The 16,948-nt window shown below is 33.1% G+C and overlaps 1 protein-coding gene across 2 annotated transcripts in view; it reads right to left on the bottom strand.

Moving 5' to 3' along the window:
* Nucleotides 1-14,467, bottom strand: part of LOC148607963 (ficolin-2-like) — a 29,456-nt gene extending 14,989 nt beyond the window's left edge. The window contains exons 1-6 of one of the 2 annotated variants that reach the window (XM_088544880.1): nucleotides 14,334-14,467; nucleotides 13,752-13,838; nucleotides 13,073-13,200; nucleotides 12,191-12,287; nucleotides 10,048-10,212; nucleotides 9,534-9,807 (exon numbers count right to left, since the gene is read on the bottom strand). In XM_088544880.1, the coding sequence (XP_088401006.1) occupies nucleotides 9,557-9,807; nucleotides 10,048-10,212; nucleotides 12,191-12,287; nucleotides 13,073-13,200; nucleotides 13,752-13,838; nucleotides 14,334-14,433 (828 nt within the window). In that variant the 5' untranslated portion in view covers nucleotides 14,434-14,467 and the 3' untranslated portion in view covers nucleotides 9,534-9,556. Of the gene's footprint in view, nucleotides 1-9,533; nucleotides 9,808-10,047; nucleotides 10,213-12,190; nucleotides 12,288-13,072; nucleotides 13,201-13,751; nucleotides 13,839-14,333 lie in introns of those variants that run through there. The other variant, XM_088544881.1, reaches the window with a different exon arrangement.
* Between the last annotated feature and the right edge of the window lie 2,481 nt (nucleotides 14,468-16,948).

Here is a 16,948-nt window from a genome sequence, read left to right as displayed (position 1 = left end):
CAGACTATTAATTTGGAAGATTATCATTGTATTGGAAACAATAGAAAACAAATTTCGAACAACGCATGGCGTGGTAGTGGAGGTATTGGTTTTTTAATTAAAAACTCGCTATATGAAAATTTTGAATTAACATTCTAGACGATAGTAGAGATGACGTTTTATGGATTTATTTTAAAAAACAAAGATGACCCAGAGCCAACTTTATATGTATGCGTATGTTATCTACAACCCGATCGATCGAGTAGAGGTAAAATTGCTCAAGAAGTCTATGACTGTCTTTTATCTCAGATGTATCTTTATAGTACAGGTTGTCCGATTTTCATTTGCGGTAATTTCAATGGACGAGTTGGAAATCTCCAAGATTTTAATGATTCATTAGACTATTTGCCAAAACGTATTCCTATTGACGAAACAAGAAACGTATTTGGTGACTATTTGCTAGACTATTTGAAGGACTTTAACTGCTGTATGCTAAACGGACGTGGGGATTACTCGAAAGACAATTTTACGTTTGTTTCACCCATCGGGCAATCAGTAGTTGACTATATGATTGTCCCATATACAGTACTTCCGAATGTTTGTAACTTTGAAGTAAAACTGATTTCGTCTCTGATAATTGAAAATGGTGTTCAACTTTCGACGAATGCACGATTACCGGATCACTCTGTACTTACCTGTTCATTTAGAATCTCAGAATATGATCAACTCAACAAGAACATATTAGATACAACCGAAAACGTCACTGATACTACGAATATAAAATATCAATCAACACGTAAATATAATGTTTCAAACATACTGCAAGACTTATTTACCAGTGAACGATGCATGGGATGTCTCGAAAATGTTATCGACTCTTTACTCGATATCCGCAATATTGACGATAGAATTAACATTATATACGAATCATTCATTGAAGCTATTCATCATGGAATGGACAACAAGGTTGACTACAAAGACTCTACACCAAGTTCGAACAAACGTAAACGACGAAATGCTAAACCATACGGTAACAATGATTTACGAGACTTATTGATAGAAACAAACAAAGCTGAGAAAAAATACCTACAATTTAAAGGAGACAGACGGATTAAAAATGAACTGAAAAAACACGTTTAAAGTAAAGAAAAGACAATTTGATAAACGTCTACGACAAGAAGAACGTAAATATGTGGCTCAAAGACTTGATAATATTAAAACGTTTAACCAGAAGAACCGGAAAGAATTTTGGCGGGAAGTAAACAAACTTGGACCCGGGAAAGATACAAAAACAATTGATAGCGTGATAATGGGTGACGGTAGTGTTTCTCATAACCCAAACGATATTCTGTCTAGATGGAAACAGGAATACGCGAAACTTTTTTCTGGTGATATTCAGAATGTGGACAATGATCTAATTGAACAATTAGAACAATTAAACACACAGTTAGAACAAGAATTTGAAAGTTTGAACCATACAAATGAAACGATTGATACTGAACAACAAAGTATAAACGATCCTATATTGACTGAAGAGGTTAAACGTGCGGTACATGGTCTAAAGAATGGTAAAGCAGTCGGAGTCGACAATGTTCCAAAAGAAATTTTGAAAAGTGACAAACTAACCAATATTCTTCATGAACTATATAATGTTTGTTTTTCACATGGAATAGTACCTGATATGTGGTGCCAAAGTATCATCTGTCCGATTTTAAAGAATGGAAAGGACTACCGTGATCCATCAGGATACAGAGGAATTAGTCTTATGTCAACTGTCGCTAAAGTATTTAGTCAAATAATGAATGAAAGACTTGTTAGATATCTTGAGAACAATAATCTATTGAGTGAAGAGCAAAACGGGATACTCACCGATTGGTTCTCAGTTGATACAGGAATACGCCAAAGCGATAATCTTGCTCCTACGCTCTTTGCGTTATTCATTGACTGTTTAGTACCACAAATTAACAATTTAGCATGCGGCGTTCAAGTTGGAAAGGATACGATAAGCTGCTTACTTTATGCGGATGATATTGTGTTTATCTCTGATAGTCCATACGGTCTGCAACGCCAAATTGACGTCTTACATGAGTGGACAACATTAAACTGTTTACATGTGAATATTGATAAAACAAAGATTATGCATGTTCGTAAAACAACAACTGACAGATGTGATTTCTCGTTTATGCTTGGTAATACAGCAATTGACTTCGTTGATAGATATCGCTATCTTGGTTTAACAGTCTCTGAAAATATAGACTACAACATATCTGTAAAAGAACTCTCAGTTGCGGCTAGCAGGGCACTTGGATCGTTAACCTCCAAATATCTTCATATGGGTAACATGGACTATGCTAAATTCGCAAAGATGTATTAGAAAGACTTCAGTATTGGGCTATTCGTACTTTCTTATGTGTTGGGGAAACCTCACCGATTCCAGCAATAACGGGTGATATTGGATGGACTCCAGTACATATATACAATCAGTGTAACGCAATTAGATTGTGGTGTAGAGTTATGAACTTACCGCAATCCAGAATTTGTCGAAAAGTGTTTAGTTGGGATGTTGAGATTTCGGCACGATACGAAAATACATGGTTTAATAGTGTTAAAACAATTTTGAACAATAGTGGTCTAGCAAATTAACTTAATCATACAGACAATCAAGACTTGATATCGACAAAGTACATTATTGACTCAGTAAAGACTACACTTATAGACAATTTCGAAATCGAGTGGAATACAAAAGTTCAAGACATGCCAAAACTTAGAACATATAAGCTATTTAAGACCGATTTTAGTACTGAAGCGTATGTGAAAAACTGTTTATCGAGGAAACAGCGATCAGTTATTGCCAGAATACGATGCGGGACACTACCATTAGAAGTGGAACAAGGCCGCTATCGCAATATTCCGTTAGACCATAGATTCTGCAAAGTGTGTAACTCTAACCTCATTGAAGACGAAAACCACTTCCTACTGTTGTGCTCTGGTTACGCAATTAGGCGAAATGAACTTATAAAACAACTATCCTCCATAAAAATTGACTCTCCTTTAGATGCGCTAAAAGAACTGCTGACGAATAATTCCAAAATTGTTGCAAACTATATCATAGACTGTTTAGATATACGACGTGGTGTTATATAAAAACTTGCTTATTCAAACTTATTTCACCTATAACAAATGACGTTAAATTTATAGTACCCTCATTTTCTACTTAACTTAATGTGTACATATGACAGTGCTTCGTAAGCCTATCTTGCTGGCTGAAAATATATCTGTAATCTATGTATTTGAACATGAAAAATTCAGGTTGCACTTTAATAAATTATTTATTCATTCATTCATATATATTAAGTACATTAAACTTGTACGTATATTAAATATTAAATATTCTTAATATTTAACGCGTAACAATTTCCGATTCTAGTTCATAATGATTTTAATTATTAGATAATAATAAACATTTGTACAATTGAGGTATTAAAGTGCGTCAAACGTTAAGCAATATTTGACTTTATTATCTGCTGCATTATTGAAACATTGATATTTTGAATAATTTGTCAATTTTATTTTAAAGAATATGCACAGTTACTATAAGCCAGAAGTTGGGATGTAAGTATAAAGCAAGTGTTGATAACTAGTCGCCCCGTGCAGGTCCGAGAGTAAAACAAATAAGGCCTCATTACTGCTCATCTCTTTGTAAAAGGGTGCTCTGCCAACAGAGCAACAAGTTTGTGTGGCTCAGGAGGTGGAATGGGATATCCCTGATGTAAGTATAAAGCAAGTGTTGATAACTAGTCGCCCCGTGCAGGTCCGAGAGTAAAACAAATAAGGCCTCATTACTGCTCATCTCTTTGTAAAAGGGTGCTCTGCCAACAGGGCAACAAGTTTGTGTGGCTCAGGAGGTGGAATGGGATATCCCTGAGTCCTATACATGCTTTTATCGTTAGGATATAATAAAACCTGACCACAAATCATAGTGGTGAACCGTATTGAGAAAAATACCACGTGCCTCGCCCGTTATGAAACCCCGTTGTGATATTCGACAGGCACAGGAGCATCGACTTCGCTACAGGAGATTAAATTGCCCGGCCCTATCCACCTCTCCGAATTTCTAATGGTAATCAAAACTCGTTGAACTTTTTATCCTAGTAACCATTCCTTTTTTTCATTTCAACATAATTGCATGTTCATTTTACCACCATTTCGTGTTCATCGCCCGAATATAGCTGATTTATTGCTTTCAATCAATCAACCGATAGTCTTAACAGGTTTTATGATAGTATTTGTTACGCACCGTATTATATGTACTTTATATATACGGTTCAAATAAAGTGTAAATCTAATACACTTATATCAGGAATGTGATTCTTTTTGGATACAAAAAAAAAAAAAAAAAAAAAAAACAACAACAAAAAAAAAAAAAAAAAAAAAAAAAAACAAGCAAATTACCTAATTTTAGTTTTCAAAACGACGCTTACCTTGTAGGAATGGTCTGCACATCATATAAAGCGAAGTTTCATTAATCAATGAGTTTTAAAGGTTGATGGTGGTGGCATTAACATCTTACACACGTTAACCTTTCGCAAAGAAAAACTAAATAATATATATATTTACTTTAATAAGTAAGTCTCATTAAAACCTTAACATTGTTGTTTTTAATACTTTGTGTTTGTAAGAAATGATAACTTTACATTAATAGAAAAAAAAGAGTAGATATTATGAAACGAAACAAATGTACGTGCTTCAAACGAAAATACAAAATAATATATATTTTCAGAGATTACCAAAAGGTCTTTCAACACACGTGTAGATAAGCTCTGAAAGGCCCCGAATATAAAAGACAGCAGCCGAGTTATTGACTAGCCCAAACAGATTAAAAGTTTAAAGATAAGGCGCATGGTCCGGACTGTATGCATACGGTCTAAGTACCTGTGTGACATAGAACATAACAATATTTGAACGCATTTCATGAGGTCACAAAAGATTAAATGCAGCGCAAAATGGATACAAAAATCAGTTTTTGCAGAAATTAGTTACATTTGCAGAGAATTGACGACATCCTTCCAAATCTCTTGTCGTTTGTTTCATTTTCTGACCACTTTATGTATGTTGTAGAATTAACGAGGAATTTTAATGCAGAGGGCATCTCACATTTTGGTAAATCATCCAACAAAATGATGACCAACGCGCCTTGCTCTTTGTTCAGGAACTTTTATTGTGCTACTCTTGTTTCAAAAAGGCACCACTCACTTTTAATCATTCCACGAGAAGTGACAATAAGAACCTTTCTACTATCTGCCATATGTTCAGCAATATTGTCAGCGATAAGCTTCCCTCCGTCAAAGTCTCTGTGATGAATACCGAGTTTAATTCCGTGATCCTTTTCTACATTTTCTGATAGTTTCGAATAAACCCATCTTCTATCACCGTCACGGTAAACAACAAAAGCATCATATCTGTATTCATCTCTTGCTTCCATGATCCTGGTATATCCCTTCTTTTTAAAATGGAGGAGATGAATCCAATAGTGAAAATGCCACCGTGCTTTTTAAACTAGACTAACAACTGTTGTAAATACGATTCCAATTACTGAAAGCGATGCTACTATTGACATAAACAATGTATAGTTCGTCGTGCACTCAATTTGTGTGGGATGGTATTCAGATAGATGTCTGTTTAACCAATCAGGCGGTTCTTTGCAGACATAATTGACTGGATACTTAGTAAAAATGGATCTGTTGTGAACAATCCACTTGGTGAACCACATATTACGACAGGTACAGGAAAACGGATTATTTCTCAGATTAACTTGTGAAAGCCCTAATCTCGTATTTAAAGGGAACTCAGTTTCATTAATAGCTGAAATTGAGTTAAAACTCAAATCTATACGTTTTAGGGCAATAATCTCATTACTAAACACTTTATTGCCATCCCAGTCTACAATTGCATTTTTGGAGAGATCTATCATAGAAAGATAAGGCAGTCTATAAATCAATTCTGTTGGCATGTGTCCGATTGAAGAAGAGTGGAGGTTGAGGTATTCCAGGCTTTGAAGTGGTAAAATCATGCTCGTTAAAATATCCAAGTCAAAGTAATTTCCTCCAACATTCAATTTCGTAAGATTTGGCATTTCTTTGAATATATAATCCTTATCAAAACGGAAATAGATTGGCCTATATGTGAATGGAAACTTATTATTGCTCAAGTCGAGTGTTTTGAGAGATCTCATCCTGAATGCTAGTGAACCTATTAGCATAATATGGTTGCCTAGGTTACTAAGGGTAAGATGTAGTAACGATGGTAAACCGGCAAATGTGTTGTTTTGAATATTGACTACTGCATTTCGGTCTAAACTTAAAGTCGTTAGTTTCTCTAAGCAACTAAACCGGTAATTTATGGCGTTTATGTCATTTGAATCGAGACGTAGATATTCTAAATTAGGAAAAAAGCAATCAGGAGATCTTCCAAATTGATAATACTTAAGATACACAAAAATATAACGAGTTCTTAAGTCTTTTAAATTGTATATGTAGTATGCTTGTATCGTTCTTATCCGACCAAAACTACCGTCCGAAAGTTCTAGATGTGGTAAAGTTGCGTTCAAAGCTGTGAAATTTAGCACTCTGAATCTTTTGCGATTTATATAGAGTTTAGTTAAAGAGAATTTCGAAAGTGCTTTATAAATTTGGTTTACATGTGTATCATTTAGTTGAAGAGAATTCAGACGAATACTTGTGAGATTGGATTTAATACCTGACAATGATGCAGTCAAATCACTGATTGGAATGAGTTTGTTGATGCTCAAATCTATTGATCGCAGAAACTCAAAAAATATCAAATACTCTCGTCACAAGAAATAATGTTACAACGAAGTGTATATGAATTACTCGACTTTGGTTGTTTTCTGACATTAAATTGTCGATAAAGATCGGTTACTTGATCCGGGAAAACTCATATATAATTCAATTAATAAGCATCAGTCATCATTTTAGAATTGCAAACATTTAATTTAATCCAAAAAACTCCTATATTGGCAAATGCATAACTTAATTACTTGAAACCAAAACCCTTTTTTAATTTCATTAAAACATATGGATATTTTACATGCTCTGACTGTGTATTGAAATAAAGCAAAGAGTGTCTATAACTCATTTAAGTGATTGCTTATTTAATACTAAAACCTTTAGGTATTTGCTGTATTCGTTTACGTTCGTATATGTAATTTTTGAAAGTTTCCAGAAACCATTTTCAAAGAATAACTTGACCAGTATGGCATATAAGTCGTTATCAAACATTATTTTAAATTTAAATGTTAGCAGCGATAGGATACAACAATTGAGTCAATTTTGTAATACACCACTACAGCACCATCAGGAAAAAAAGTACTACTGATTGCATGTATGTCAGTGGTGAACTATTGTTGTGATAAGGTACAAGTGAACCAAAATGCTAAATAAGATTAGTGTTCACAACGGCAACATCTTCAGTGGATTGGGAACTTTCCATAATTGTTTTGAACAGGATTTATAAATCAGCGATGGGCATGATTTGATAGGCTTACCTTCAATTTAAAATTCACCAACTTTACTAAGAACTATCTTATACTTCCTTATGTAATTGAAATTATATTTTGTTTTGTAGTGTTGGCCAGAAAACCAGTCAGCATGGCAACAGAAATTTTCATTTCGTCTCGAAACATCAGAATTAAGATTTGGCATATCATGTTAATTCTTAAAACAGAACATTAATCCAATCGGAGCATTTTGAAATTTTACCGGAATAAATATCGGTCGCCATGACTTCGGGCAAAGTATCGTTTCCTATTTTATATCTTGTTTAACATGCCAAAACGCAATTTTAGGTTCCTGTTTCCAAGATAATGGCAAACCTTCATATTTTACATATTAAACTTATTTTCCTTATTTCGCAGCAATATTGATGTAGTGATATAGTCGTTCACACACTATACGGTTGCTTCCGATTTGATACGCATACAGCGTTGTCGACACTTTGTAGAGTTGTGTATTTAAAAATAATTAACTGAATGCGCACTGCAAGTAAAAATCAAAGAACAGGGACGATGTTTGTTTTCAACATCATTCTACAATTTGAAAAAAAAAACGAAAAAGCATTGTTTGGAATCAGCGAAGTACGCGCAATAGAATGTTTCTAAAACAGAACGAGACAAAGCTAGCATAGGTAAAAGACATGCGTGTGCTTCTTGACAGTACTTCCTTCCCGAATACTCAACGTTAATCATTTGTGCATCTATATTCGATATTTTGTTCTGGCAAAATCATGTGAGTGTATACTTTATGGTGTAAAAGCATTGTTGCTGAGGCTCATCGAATGTATTTCTGTCATTCATCAATTCAGTATTTTGGTCTGACGAAGTACCCAATAATCTGTAGGTCACAAAAGGTAATGTTACAACGAAGTTTATTTGAAACACTTGAAATTTGGTTGCTTCGACATTATATTGTCGATATAGATCGATTGTATGATCAGGGAAAACTCATTTATATATTTCAATTTATAAGCATCCAGCGTCATTTTAGAATTAAAATCAATTCATTTGATCCAAAAAAGCTTCCAATCTTGGCAAATACATAAATAAGTTTTACTTGAAACAAAAAACCTTTATAAATTTCATTAAAATATATGGATATATTACATGATTTGAGTGTATATTGATACAACGTGAAGTGTTTCTATTCATTATGTGATAACTCATTTAATACTCAGAATCTTTAGGTATTTTCAAAATTTGCTGACCTCAGTATATGTTATTTTGAAAAGTTCCCAGAAAGCATGTCCAAAGAAAACTTGGACAAGTATCTCATATAAATCGTTATCAAACATTATGTCAAATTTGAATTTCGGAAGCGATCGCACAAAACAATTTTTGAAGTGTGTTTTATTATGTAATGTTTTTTCCACAGTGACCGGATTTTAAAATGAGAGGGTTGTGATCACGCCAAAGTACTTAAACCACGCCGCACTTTTGCACCTGTCCCAAGTCAGGAATGTATTGCCTTTGTTTGCCTTGTTTCGGTTTCACCTTCCGTTTTTTTATATTACTTGTACACTCTACCTGTATTTAATTATATTTTTGGGACATCTACAGCTTATCCTGTGGTATAGGACGTAATAGTTACTAGTCATAGGACGTTCATTAAAGACTAATGGTTGGCCTTGGGTCGACATTTTCATCCCGGTGGGGTTGTGGTCTCTTTGACATATACACCATGCATATTCTTGTTATAATAAACAAATTAAACAAAAGCTATTTCCGTACCATATCCCTAAATACCGTATCTTACTATGTAAGATAAAATGTAAACTGATTTTTAGGTGTGTTTTATTTTGTAATATTTTTACAGTGGCCTGATCTAAAAGGGAGAAGGGTTAAGAACATGGTTATATTCATTTAATCGTGCCGCATTTTTTTGCACCTGTCTCAAGTTAGGAATTCCTTGCCTCTGAATGTATTGTTTTGTTTTCACTTTCAGTTTGCTTTTATATTGCTGGAGTATATAAAAAACAGGATAATGACTTAACTATTATATTATGATTATAGTTGTCGCATCATCATTGTTGAAGCCTTTAAGGAATATTGATGTCCCTTCCAACTATTCCAATGAAGACCATTGTATGATCCCCTTGGATGTTTAGTATAGAAGTATTCGCCATTTAAATCTGACAGCATGCATTGCGTAAACCACCATGCTCCAGGATGTCTCTTTGCACAATTAAAATTCGCAAGATCATTATCTCTATCTTGTGTCGTAAACGCCATTCCATTTTGATACGTTAAGCTGTCACCTAAAATATATATTTATGGAATTAAAATTAAAATTATATTGATATCAATGTTATTCGGCCATTTTACAGAACATAATTCGAAACTGTGCGTAAGCATACGCGTCTGCGACAATGTTATAAACATGATTCCGTCTGTGTACATTTGATCCATATTTTTGAGATTATTATAAATGTACAAAAGCATATTAAGAGTTTGTCTTTTTTCTATATATATTTTTTTCAAATTAAAAATTGACAAACCTGCATTGCCACTATACTGGCTGACGCTTAATTTGTATTTTGTCGCTGCAGAGCCCACCATAAAATGTCGATATCTAGCGAATGCCGTGTTACCATCGAAGTCCGTCAGTTCAATAACCAATTGATAACTTCCCTGATAAGTTACTGCATGAATATTTTCGTTTCCTATGAATATTCATTTTTTTTAATTCTGATTAGTAGCCCTTGGTTTTACATCAACCAAGTACAATCATTTTTCACAATGTGTAAATTCAGGGAAAGACATGATTCATTCATATTTTAAAAGATTTGAGCATCACTTCATCTAAATGACACTTTTATAGGTACAGCATACCCAAACGAAATTCTAGAATTGCAATACTAATGTCATGGTAATTTATATATTTAGAAAGAGTAATCAAGGGAACCAAGGTTATATCGGTAATCAAAAGAATGTATTCCAGGGACAAAGACCAAACATGGAAAACAGACATACACAACAAAGAACATAAAGTAACTATAATCATACATACAACGTAACAAAAGTAAATGAGCAACTTTTGGGTCGAAGCCATTGGGTCGAAGCCACAACTGATGGGCCAAAAGTCCCGGAGTTTTCATTAGCCCATTAGTCGAACTACTTACCCAAATTATATAAAACACATATTGACCGACATTTGCAGTATTAAAACATTCATAACCTTTAAAAAACTTAAGCTAGGTTTGTTGTATTGCATATAGTAAAACTTGTAAGTGCTGAATTTGGCTTCTTATTTTGATATTTTGGGTTGAGTTCGACATGTAAATAATAAGTGTTTTGGATTTAGATCTCCATATGTATTTGTTTCAAATATTTAATAGTGAAATTTGAGACCGGAATCTATAACAATTGACAAAAAAAAAGAATATTACTCTTGCATTAAAATGACATAAAGAATTGCCTGACAATTACCAAATTTTAGATATTCTTTCGATTTTGTACTTTTTGGTCACTTTCCGCTTATATATTTGGCAAAGCAATTATGTCTACACCCAAGAAAGAACTTCCTATTCAATAAACACATTCATTTTTACGTAGTTAATAAAAGTAAAATTATAAGGTTGTTTCTTGAGTAATGACAGTTTTCTAGGTGTAAATTTACAACTTTCAGCAGTTTTGTGAATTGACGTATTATTGTGGCATCATTATGACGTCATTCCAATAAGCTAATGCCACAAGACATTCTGTTTCCTATACCATTTTACTGTCTTATGAACATTTTAATTGCATTAGAACAAAGTTGATATTATTTGACAATATTCGTAGCCTAATATCCTTACAACTTTATAACTTTTAATTGATAAAGTTTCTATTTTTATTTTCTTAATACATTAAAGTATATGAATATATAAAATCTACAACGATAACGAGTTTCTTACATCGAGTGAAATAAATTTTATGGTTTTGATCGCGAGGCTTGCCGAGCTATATTTTATTCAAACTATAAAATTCATTTCACGAGATATCAGAAATTCTTAATCAACAAGCCTTGAGTGTAGATTGTGTTTCTCTAATGCCCTAAAAACGTCAAAAATACACAAAAATGAAAAAATGCGTGAAATATTATGATTCCGATTCGTAGGAAACATTTTGACTTCACACAAACGCAAACATTCCAAACAAAAGAAACCGATTTCAAAGGTTCTTTCACTTCAAATCCTCCCAAGTCCCTTCATAATTCTTATTCAAGGTAAGAAAACACAAAAAATCTGATTTAACCGAAATATAACAACAATGGAAATAGAGGCGATTCAAAATGGTGTCCAAGACAATCGATGTCTAAGCTAATAGAACTCTGAGAACAAAAATGGTGTCCAAGACAATCGATGTCTAAGCTAATAGAACTCTGAGAACAAAAATGGTGTCCAAGACAATCGATGTCTAAGCTAATAGAACTCTGAGAACAAAAATGGTGTCCAAGACAATCGATGTCTAAGCTAATAGAACTCTGAGAACAAAAATGGTGTCCAAGACAATCGATGTCTAAGCTAATCGAACTCTGAGAACAAAAATGCACTAGCGATTAAAACATTTCATTACGGTCAAGCTTAATGAAAACTGAAGCAAAATCAGAGAAAAAAATGTACCATATGTAGATAATAGAAATAATAAAATAGAACATACCAAGCCAGAATTCATGACTAGGATCACCAAATCCCATTTTGTAATCTCTCCAACCTCGAATGAAGTTTATTGCACCATTCTCCCTTCGCTGAAAAATCTAAGAGAAACTTTTTTTTATATCAATGTATGGACAGTCAGGCCAAATAAAAAAATGACATACCTTTTCTAGAAATACAAACCATTGCTTTCATCAAGTGGAATGCATTTCTCTCTTTTGGGAGTGTACATCTTCACTGGTTTTGCCCCCCCCCCTCCCCCCCAAAAAAAAAGATAAAATAAGAAGGTTCTTTCAACAATTTCGCATCAGAGAAACTTAACTCAAGAAGAGTGGACTTCGTGGTTTGAAATACTTCAATATTTGGCTAAACGAACACGAAATACTAGTAAAAAAACACGAATAAAAGTACTTTCACAGTTGATGACAATATACGCTCATTTCACAATGATCATTTACCGTTGTTTGAATTACCTACATCTTGAAAATCTACCACGTGTTAAAGGGTGTTCTTATACACAATGACTAACAGTTGTACACGCTTTGATGCAGAACAAAATAGTTTAAATAGCGTCGTTGCAAAAATGTCAATACTGTTCTCTGTGATTAACAGTTTTCCTTTTGCCAAGTCTGCAGATCTACAATTTTCTCAAACCTATTTCAAGGGGTTTACATAACGAGGGACATTTCAAGCTTTGTCTTAATTCGTGGAGGAATCTCAGCAGTCTCCTAGACTAAAAGTAAACTTCCATGGCATTGAATGGGTTCTCTTGTCAGTTGTTTTGTTTTGTTTTTAAAGTCGAGTAAAGCTATACAGGAACTATCCAGAAAAAAAAGGAAAACTATTTCAACACAATGTTAAACATTATAGAGATACATGTAACTACCGTCCATCCACCTCCGTATTTATTCATCTCACAAAAGACTTTGAATCCCTTCGACCATTTTGGGTATATCTTGTACACACCACTTGGACAACTCCTTGGTATATCTCCACAGTCCTTTGGTTTGCTACCTAGTTGTTATAGTAATGATATCATAAGATTAGTCATATGTGAACAAAAATTTTGCATTGTTTTCAGTTTGCATTAATGTTGTTTATTTTAATTGATATCAAATCGGGGTGTCTTAAACCACTGAAACTTTCTATCAATGTACTTTTCTCAATTAGTTCATAAGTCCTTTGCTTTTATTGAAGCGTCTGTTTAGTTGTGAATTTCGTTTAAGCTTCAAACAATAAAACAAAATGGAACAAGTCAATGCAAAGAACACGGTATTTCATTTCCGCATGAAACACTCTTCCAATTCTAAGATTTGAAATTGATGCATAGCAACATGATGTTCAAACAAATTATATTTAACATTTATATCAATAGTATGCATCGAAATGATAATATTCTCAATAGATATATGCAGGTAATTGAATTTGACAATTGCGTTTCAAAAAATTTAAATTGTCGTTGTGCATCGACTTTATTGAATACATATAAAACACATTTAATCAATTCCAAATATGCCTCGGTCCAAAACAATATAAAAACAGTCAACTGAACTATTCCTACATACTTTTGCATTCCCTCTGATGTGGTTGACTGCCCGTTTCGTTTGCGAGAGACACAATTTCTTTTACGGATTTACCACACAAACAAATACCTGAAATTAGACAAGAATTGTTATGAAATGTTTTGTTTTTGTGAAATAAACCTACACTTATTCTATGTGATATTGAAAGTTCAGTATGCGTGAGTATAATATAAGTGAGATGCCCTGATTTGAAGCATACATCGTAACTAAGATCAATCAAAGAACCCTGTTTAATTCACCTGTACTCGTAATATAAAAAGCTGTAACTTTACTTATATTGATAAACATCATAAGTTAAACACAGGACAGAGTATGTAGTGTAATTATATTGAACTGCGCATTTATTCTATAGTTCACTTAAAGTGAACATTTTGAATATTACCACATAATACTGATTTATATTTATAATTCTTTATTAATCCTTCTTAAAATATTCAAAGCTTGATCACATGAAAAACAAAGGATTGACGTAAGTCAAAATTTCTTATCTTAATACAAACTGAATCAATCAATAAAACATATTTTGAAATCTTCATTTTTACTGACGCTGTTATATGAACTTACCGGCTTTAGATGACGAGTACACTTCATACTTAACACTAAAAACATCAACTTTACAGTACGTAGTACTAAACGTTACAACAAATAGTACTATCATCAACATATTCTTCTTATTATTTCGCGTTGCTTTCAGAGAAAACAATGTTGTCCTATTTTGCATTATTTTTAAACTGAAATATCTAATCACTGCATTGCGTGTTTAAAAAAGTATGTATTAATTGATGTCACGAGATAAATTTTCATATAAACATATATGAAATGAAAAAGAACATACTTATAAGGTTAAATAAATTTGACAAACTTATCATTGTTGAAGTCAATAATGAAAGAGGATTTGCCTTAAGCTTGCCCGTGTTTTAGATTTATTTTGCTTTTAAGTTTGCTTGTAAATAATTTAAAATGCGTCGATATTTCGAGGTTAAGGTAAATACACGGCTATTTAAGGTTGATCATTCGAACAAATAACAATTATTGTTTTGTTTATTTTTTCTTGTTGTTATAATGCATGGCAAATGGTCACATGTCCTGAACTTTTATGACTTTAGGGGACCAAACAGTGCATTCTCGACGGAAGTTCTCAATAAAAATGTTAACAACACCGGCGTACTTTTAATTTGTGTGTACACATTAGTATGTTTTGCAGATTTAATTTATGTATATAAGGGTCTAAAAAATTCCCAACAATGTTAGAACTGTCAAATTTGCGATGCAAATTTTTGGTTGTTCGGTCGGAGGGGCTGTGACATCTATGGCAACACCGCCTGCACAAAGTCCAGCGCCCTAAACCACTCGGCCAGCTAGGCTGTATAAAAATATAGCTTTCGCTGGCCGGGTCATTCCTGCTCGTACGATTAATCTAGCTATTAATTGTAACTGAGTACACGATGTATGGTAGTACGGGACAGTTCATCTATGTCTTATTATGTAGGATGGAGGATCAAATTAATGATACATGTCACAACAAATCAATATTACACAGCGTCTATTACACTGTGTGGCGACTCTATTTGCTACACTGCTCCATCGAATCAAACAGATACAGGGAAGATAATGTAAACATATAGAAGTGTCTGAAAAGTTTCCAACGAATTTTTAGACGTTGTGTAATATTGAGTCAAAATTGAGCACAAAAGTAAAAAAAAAGTTCTTTAATAGAAATATATCGTGGATATAGTCGGTATAATCGGAAAACCAAACAGGTTTTGTAATCTTTGAAATAATATGTTAGTTTTTGTTTTGATAACCTGTAAGCTAAGGTTTTATTTTCCTTCACAATCTGTTTAATTGACAAAAGTATTATATCAGCTCAATGGATGACAACAAACTATATCCTTTAGGTCACGGCACATGAAGTATGATTAGGCACTAAGTTGATTGATTGATTGGTTGATTGATTGTCACATAAAGATACACTATTTATTTATTGACCATATAGACTACTGATAACTTCTAAAATAACAAAAGAGGAATTTAAGAACAGGGGAATGAAATGGTAAGAAATATCAGATTTAGATAACTACCACAAAACTGAACTTAATTTACAACAGCACACATGGCAACAGCTTATGTCGGAACTTTATATATATCTGTTCTATATATAACAAGAGTTTTAAAGATCTTTAATAGACTACAAAAATTAAGGGTAGAGTATAATGTATGGAAATCACGGTTTTCCTTTCAGGCAATTTTCCAAAATTTACCTTTTAAGCCATTTTTTTTATTTTCAGAAGCCGAGTTTTCACCAGACTTTCGTACACATCAAAAGTTTTTGAATGAAAGATTTTTAGTTGTTTTTTCTATTTTTTGTTTGAAAAAATCCTGGATTAAGGCTTGTGTTTTTCAACATTCAATGTTAAGGAACATTTTTTAAAAGTGAAAAAGGGAGATTTTTTGAAAGGTGAGTTAAAGATAAAGGTGCTGATTTCCAAAGCTTTTTTGAAAATTTTTCACCTGGTAAACTTTGTCATATTTACATAGTGTATCTTAAAATCTGAATTAGGTAGTAACTCTCAAATTGTTAAGGTACATATAAAAGTAATCGTCGGTAGAACTACTTGTAATAAACGCTTTCATCCTATGCTAGATTTTGACGAAACCTAAACATTCGTAGTTATTTGCCGATATCTGCTATTTGACCGCTATGTACTGTTTAAAGGAACGGTGGCCATTTTTTTGGCAAGGAGATGTTATGACAACAACCCGTAGTTGATATCCCACTGCTTTGTCATGTTAATCATGTCATTATTATTCATAAGATCTATAAATTTAGCTTATCATTCATCCTAGGATATTAAAAACAAAAACTAGTAGTTTTATATATTGTAAATTTCGACATGCTGTAAACGTATTTCAAAGAGTAAACTCTCATCAGCAGGATTTAAATCAAATATGTAGGACGATCATAATCAAAATAGCAGTTGTATATAAGAAGTACTCAACCAAAACTATTGAAGGACGATTTTGTAAAGATAATAAAAACTTGATGTCAAATAAATATTTTTGAAGAAAATGTTTTAAAAATCCTTGAATTGTTTTTCTAAAGCATATTTATCCAGGTTAGAGGACGCCTTTTTAGTAAATGATCGGCACTCCCCTGCTTACTGCCCTATTTCTTCACT

The sequence above is a fragment of the Perna viridis genome, chromosome 9 (assembly GCF_037379345.1).
Source record: "Perna viridis isolate PV_CMFRI_1.1 ecotype Kerala chromosome 9, ASM3737934v1, whole genome shotgun sequence".
Taxonomy (NCBI): domain Eukaryota; kingdom Metazoa; phylum Mollusca; class Bivalvia; order Mytilida; family Mytilidae; genus Perna; species Perna viridis.
Note: the sequence above shows the minus strand (reverse complement) of the source record. Positions and strands in the feature narration are given on the sequence as shown.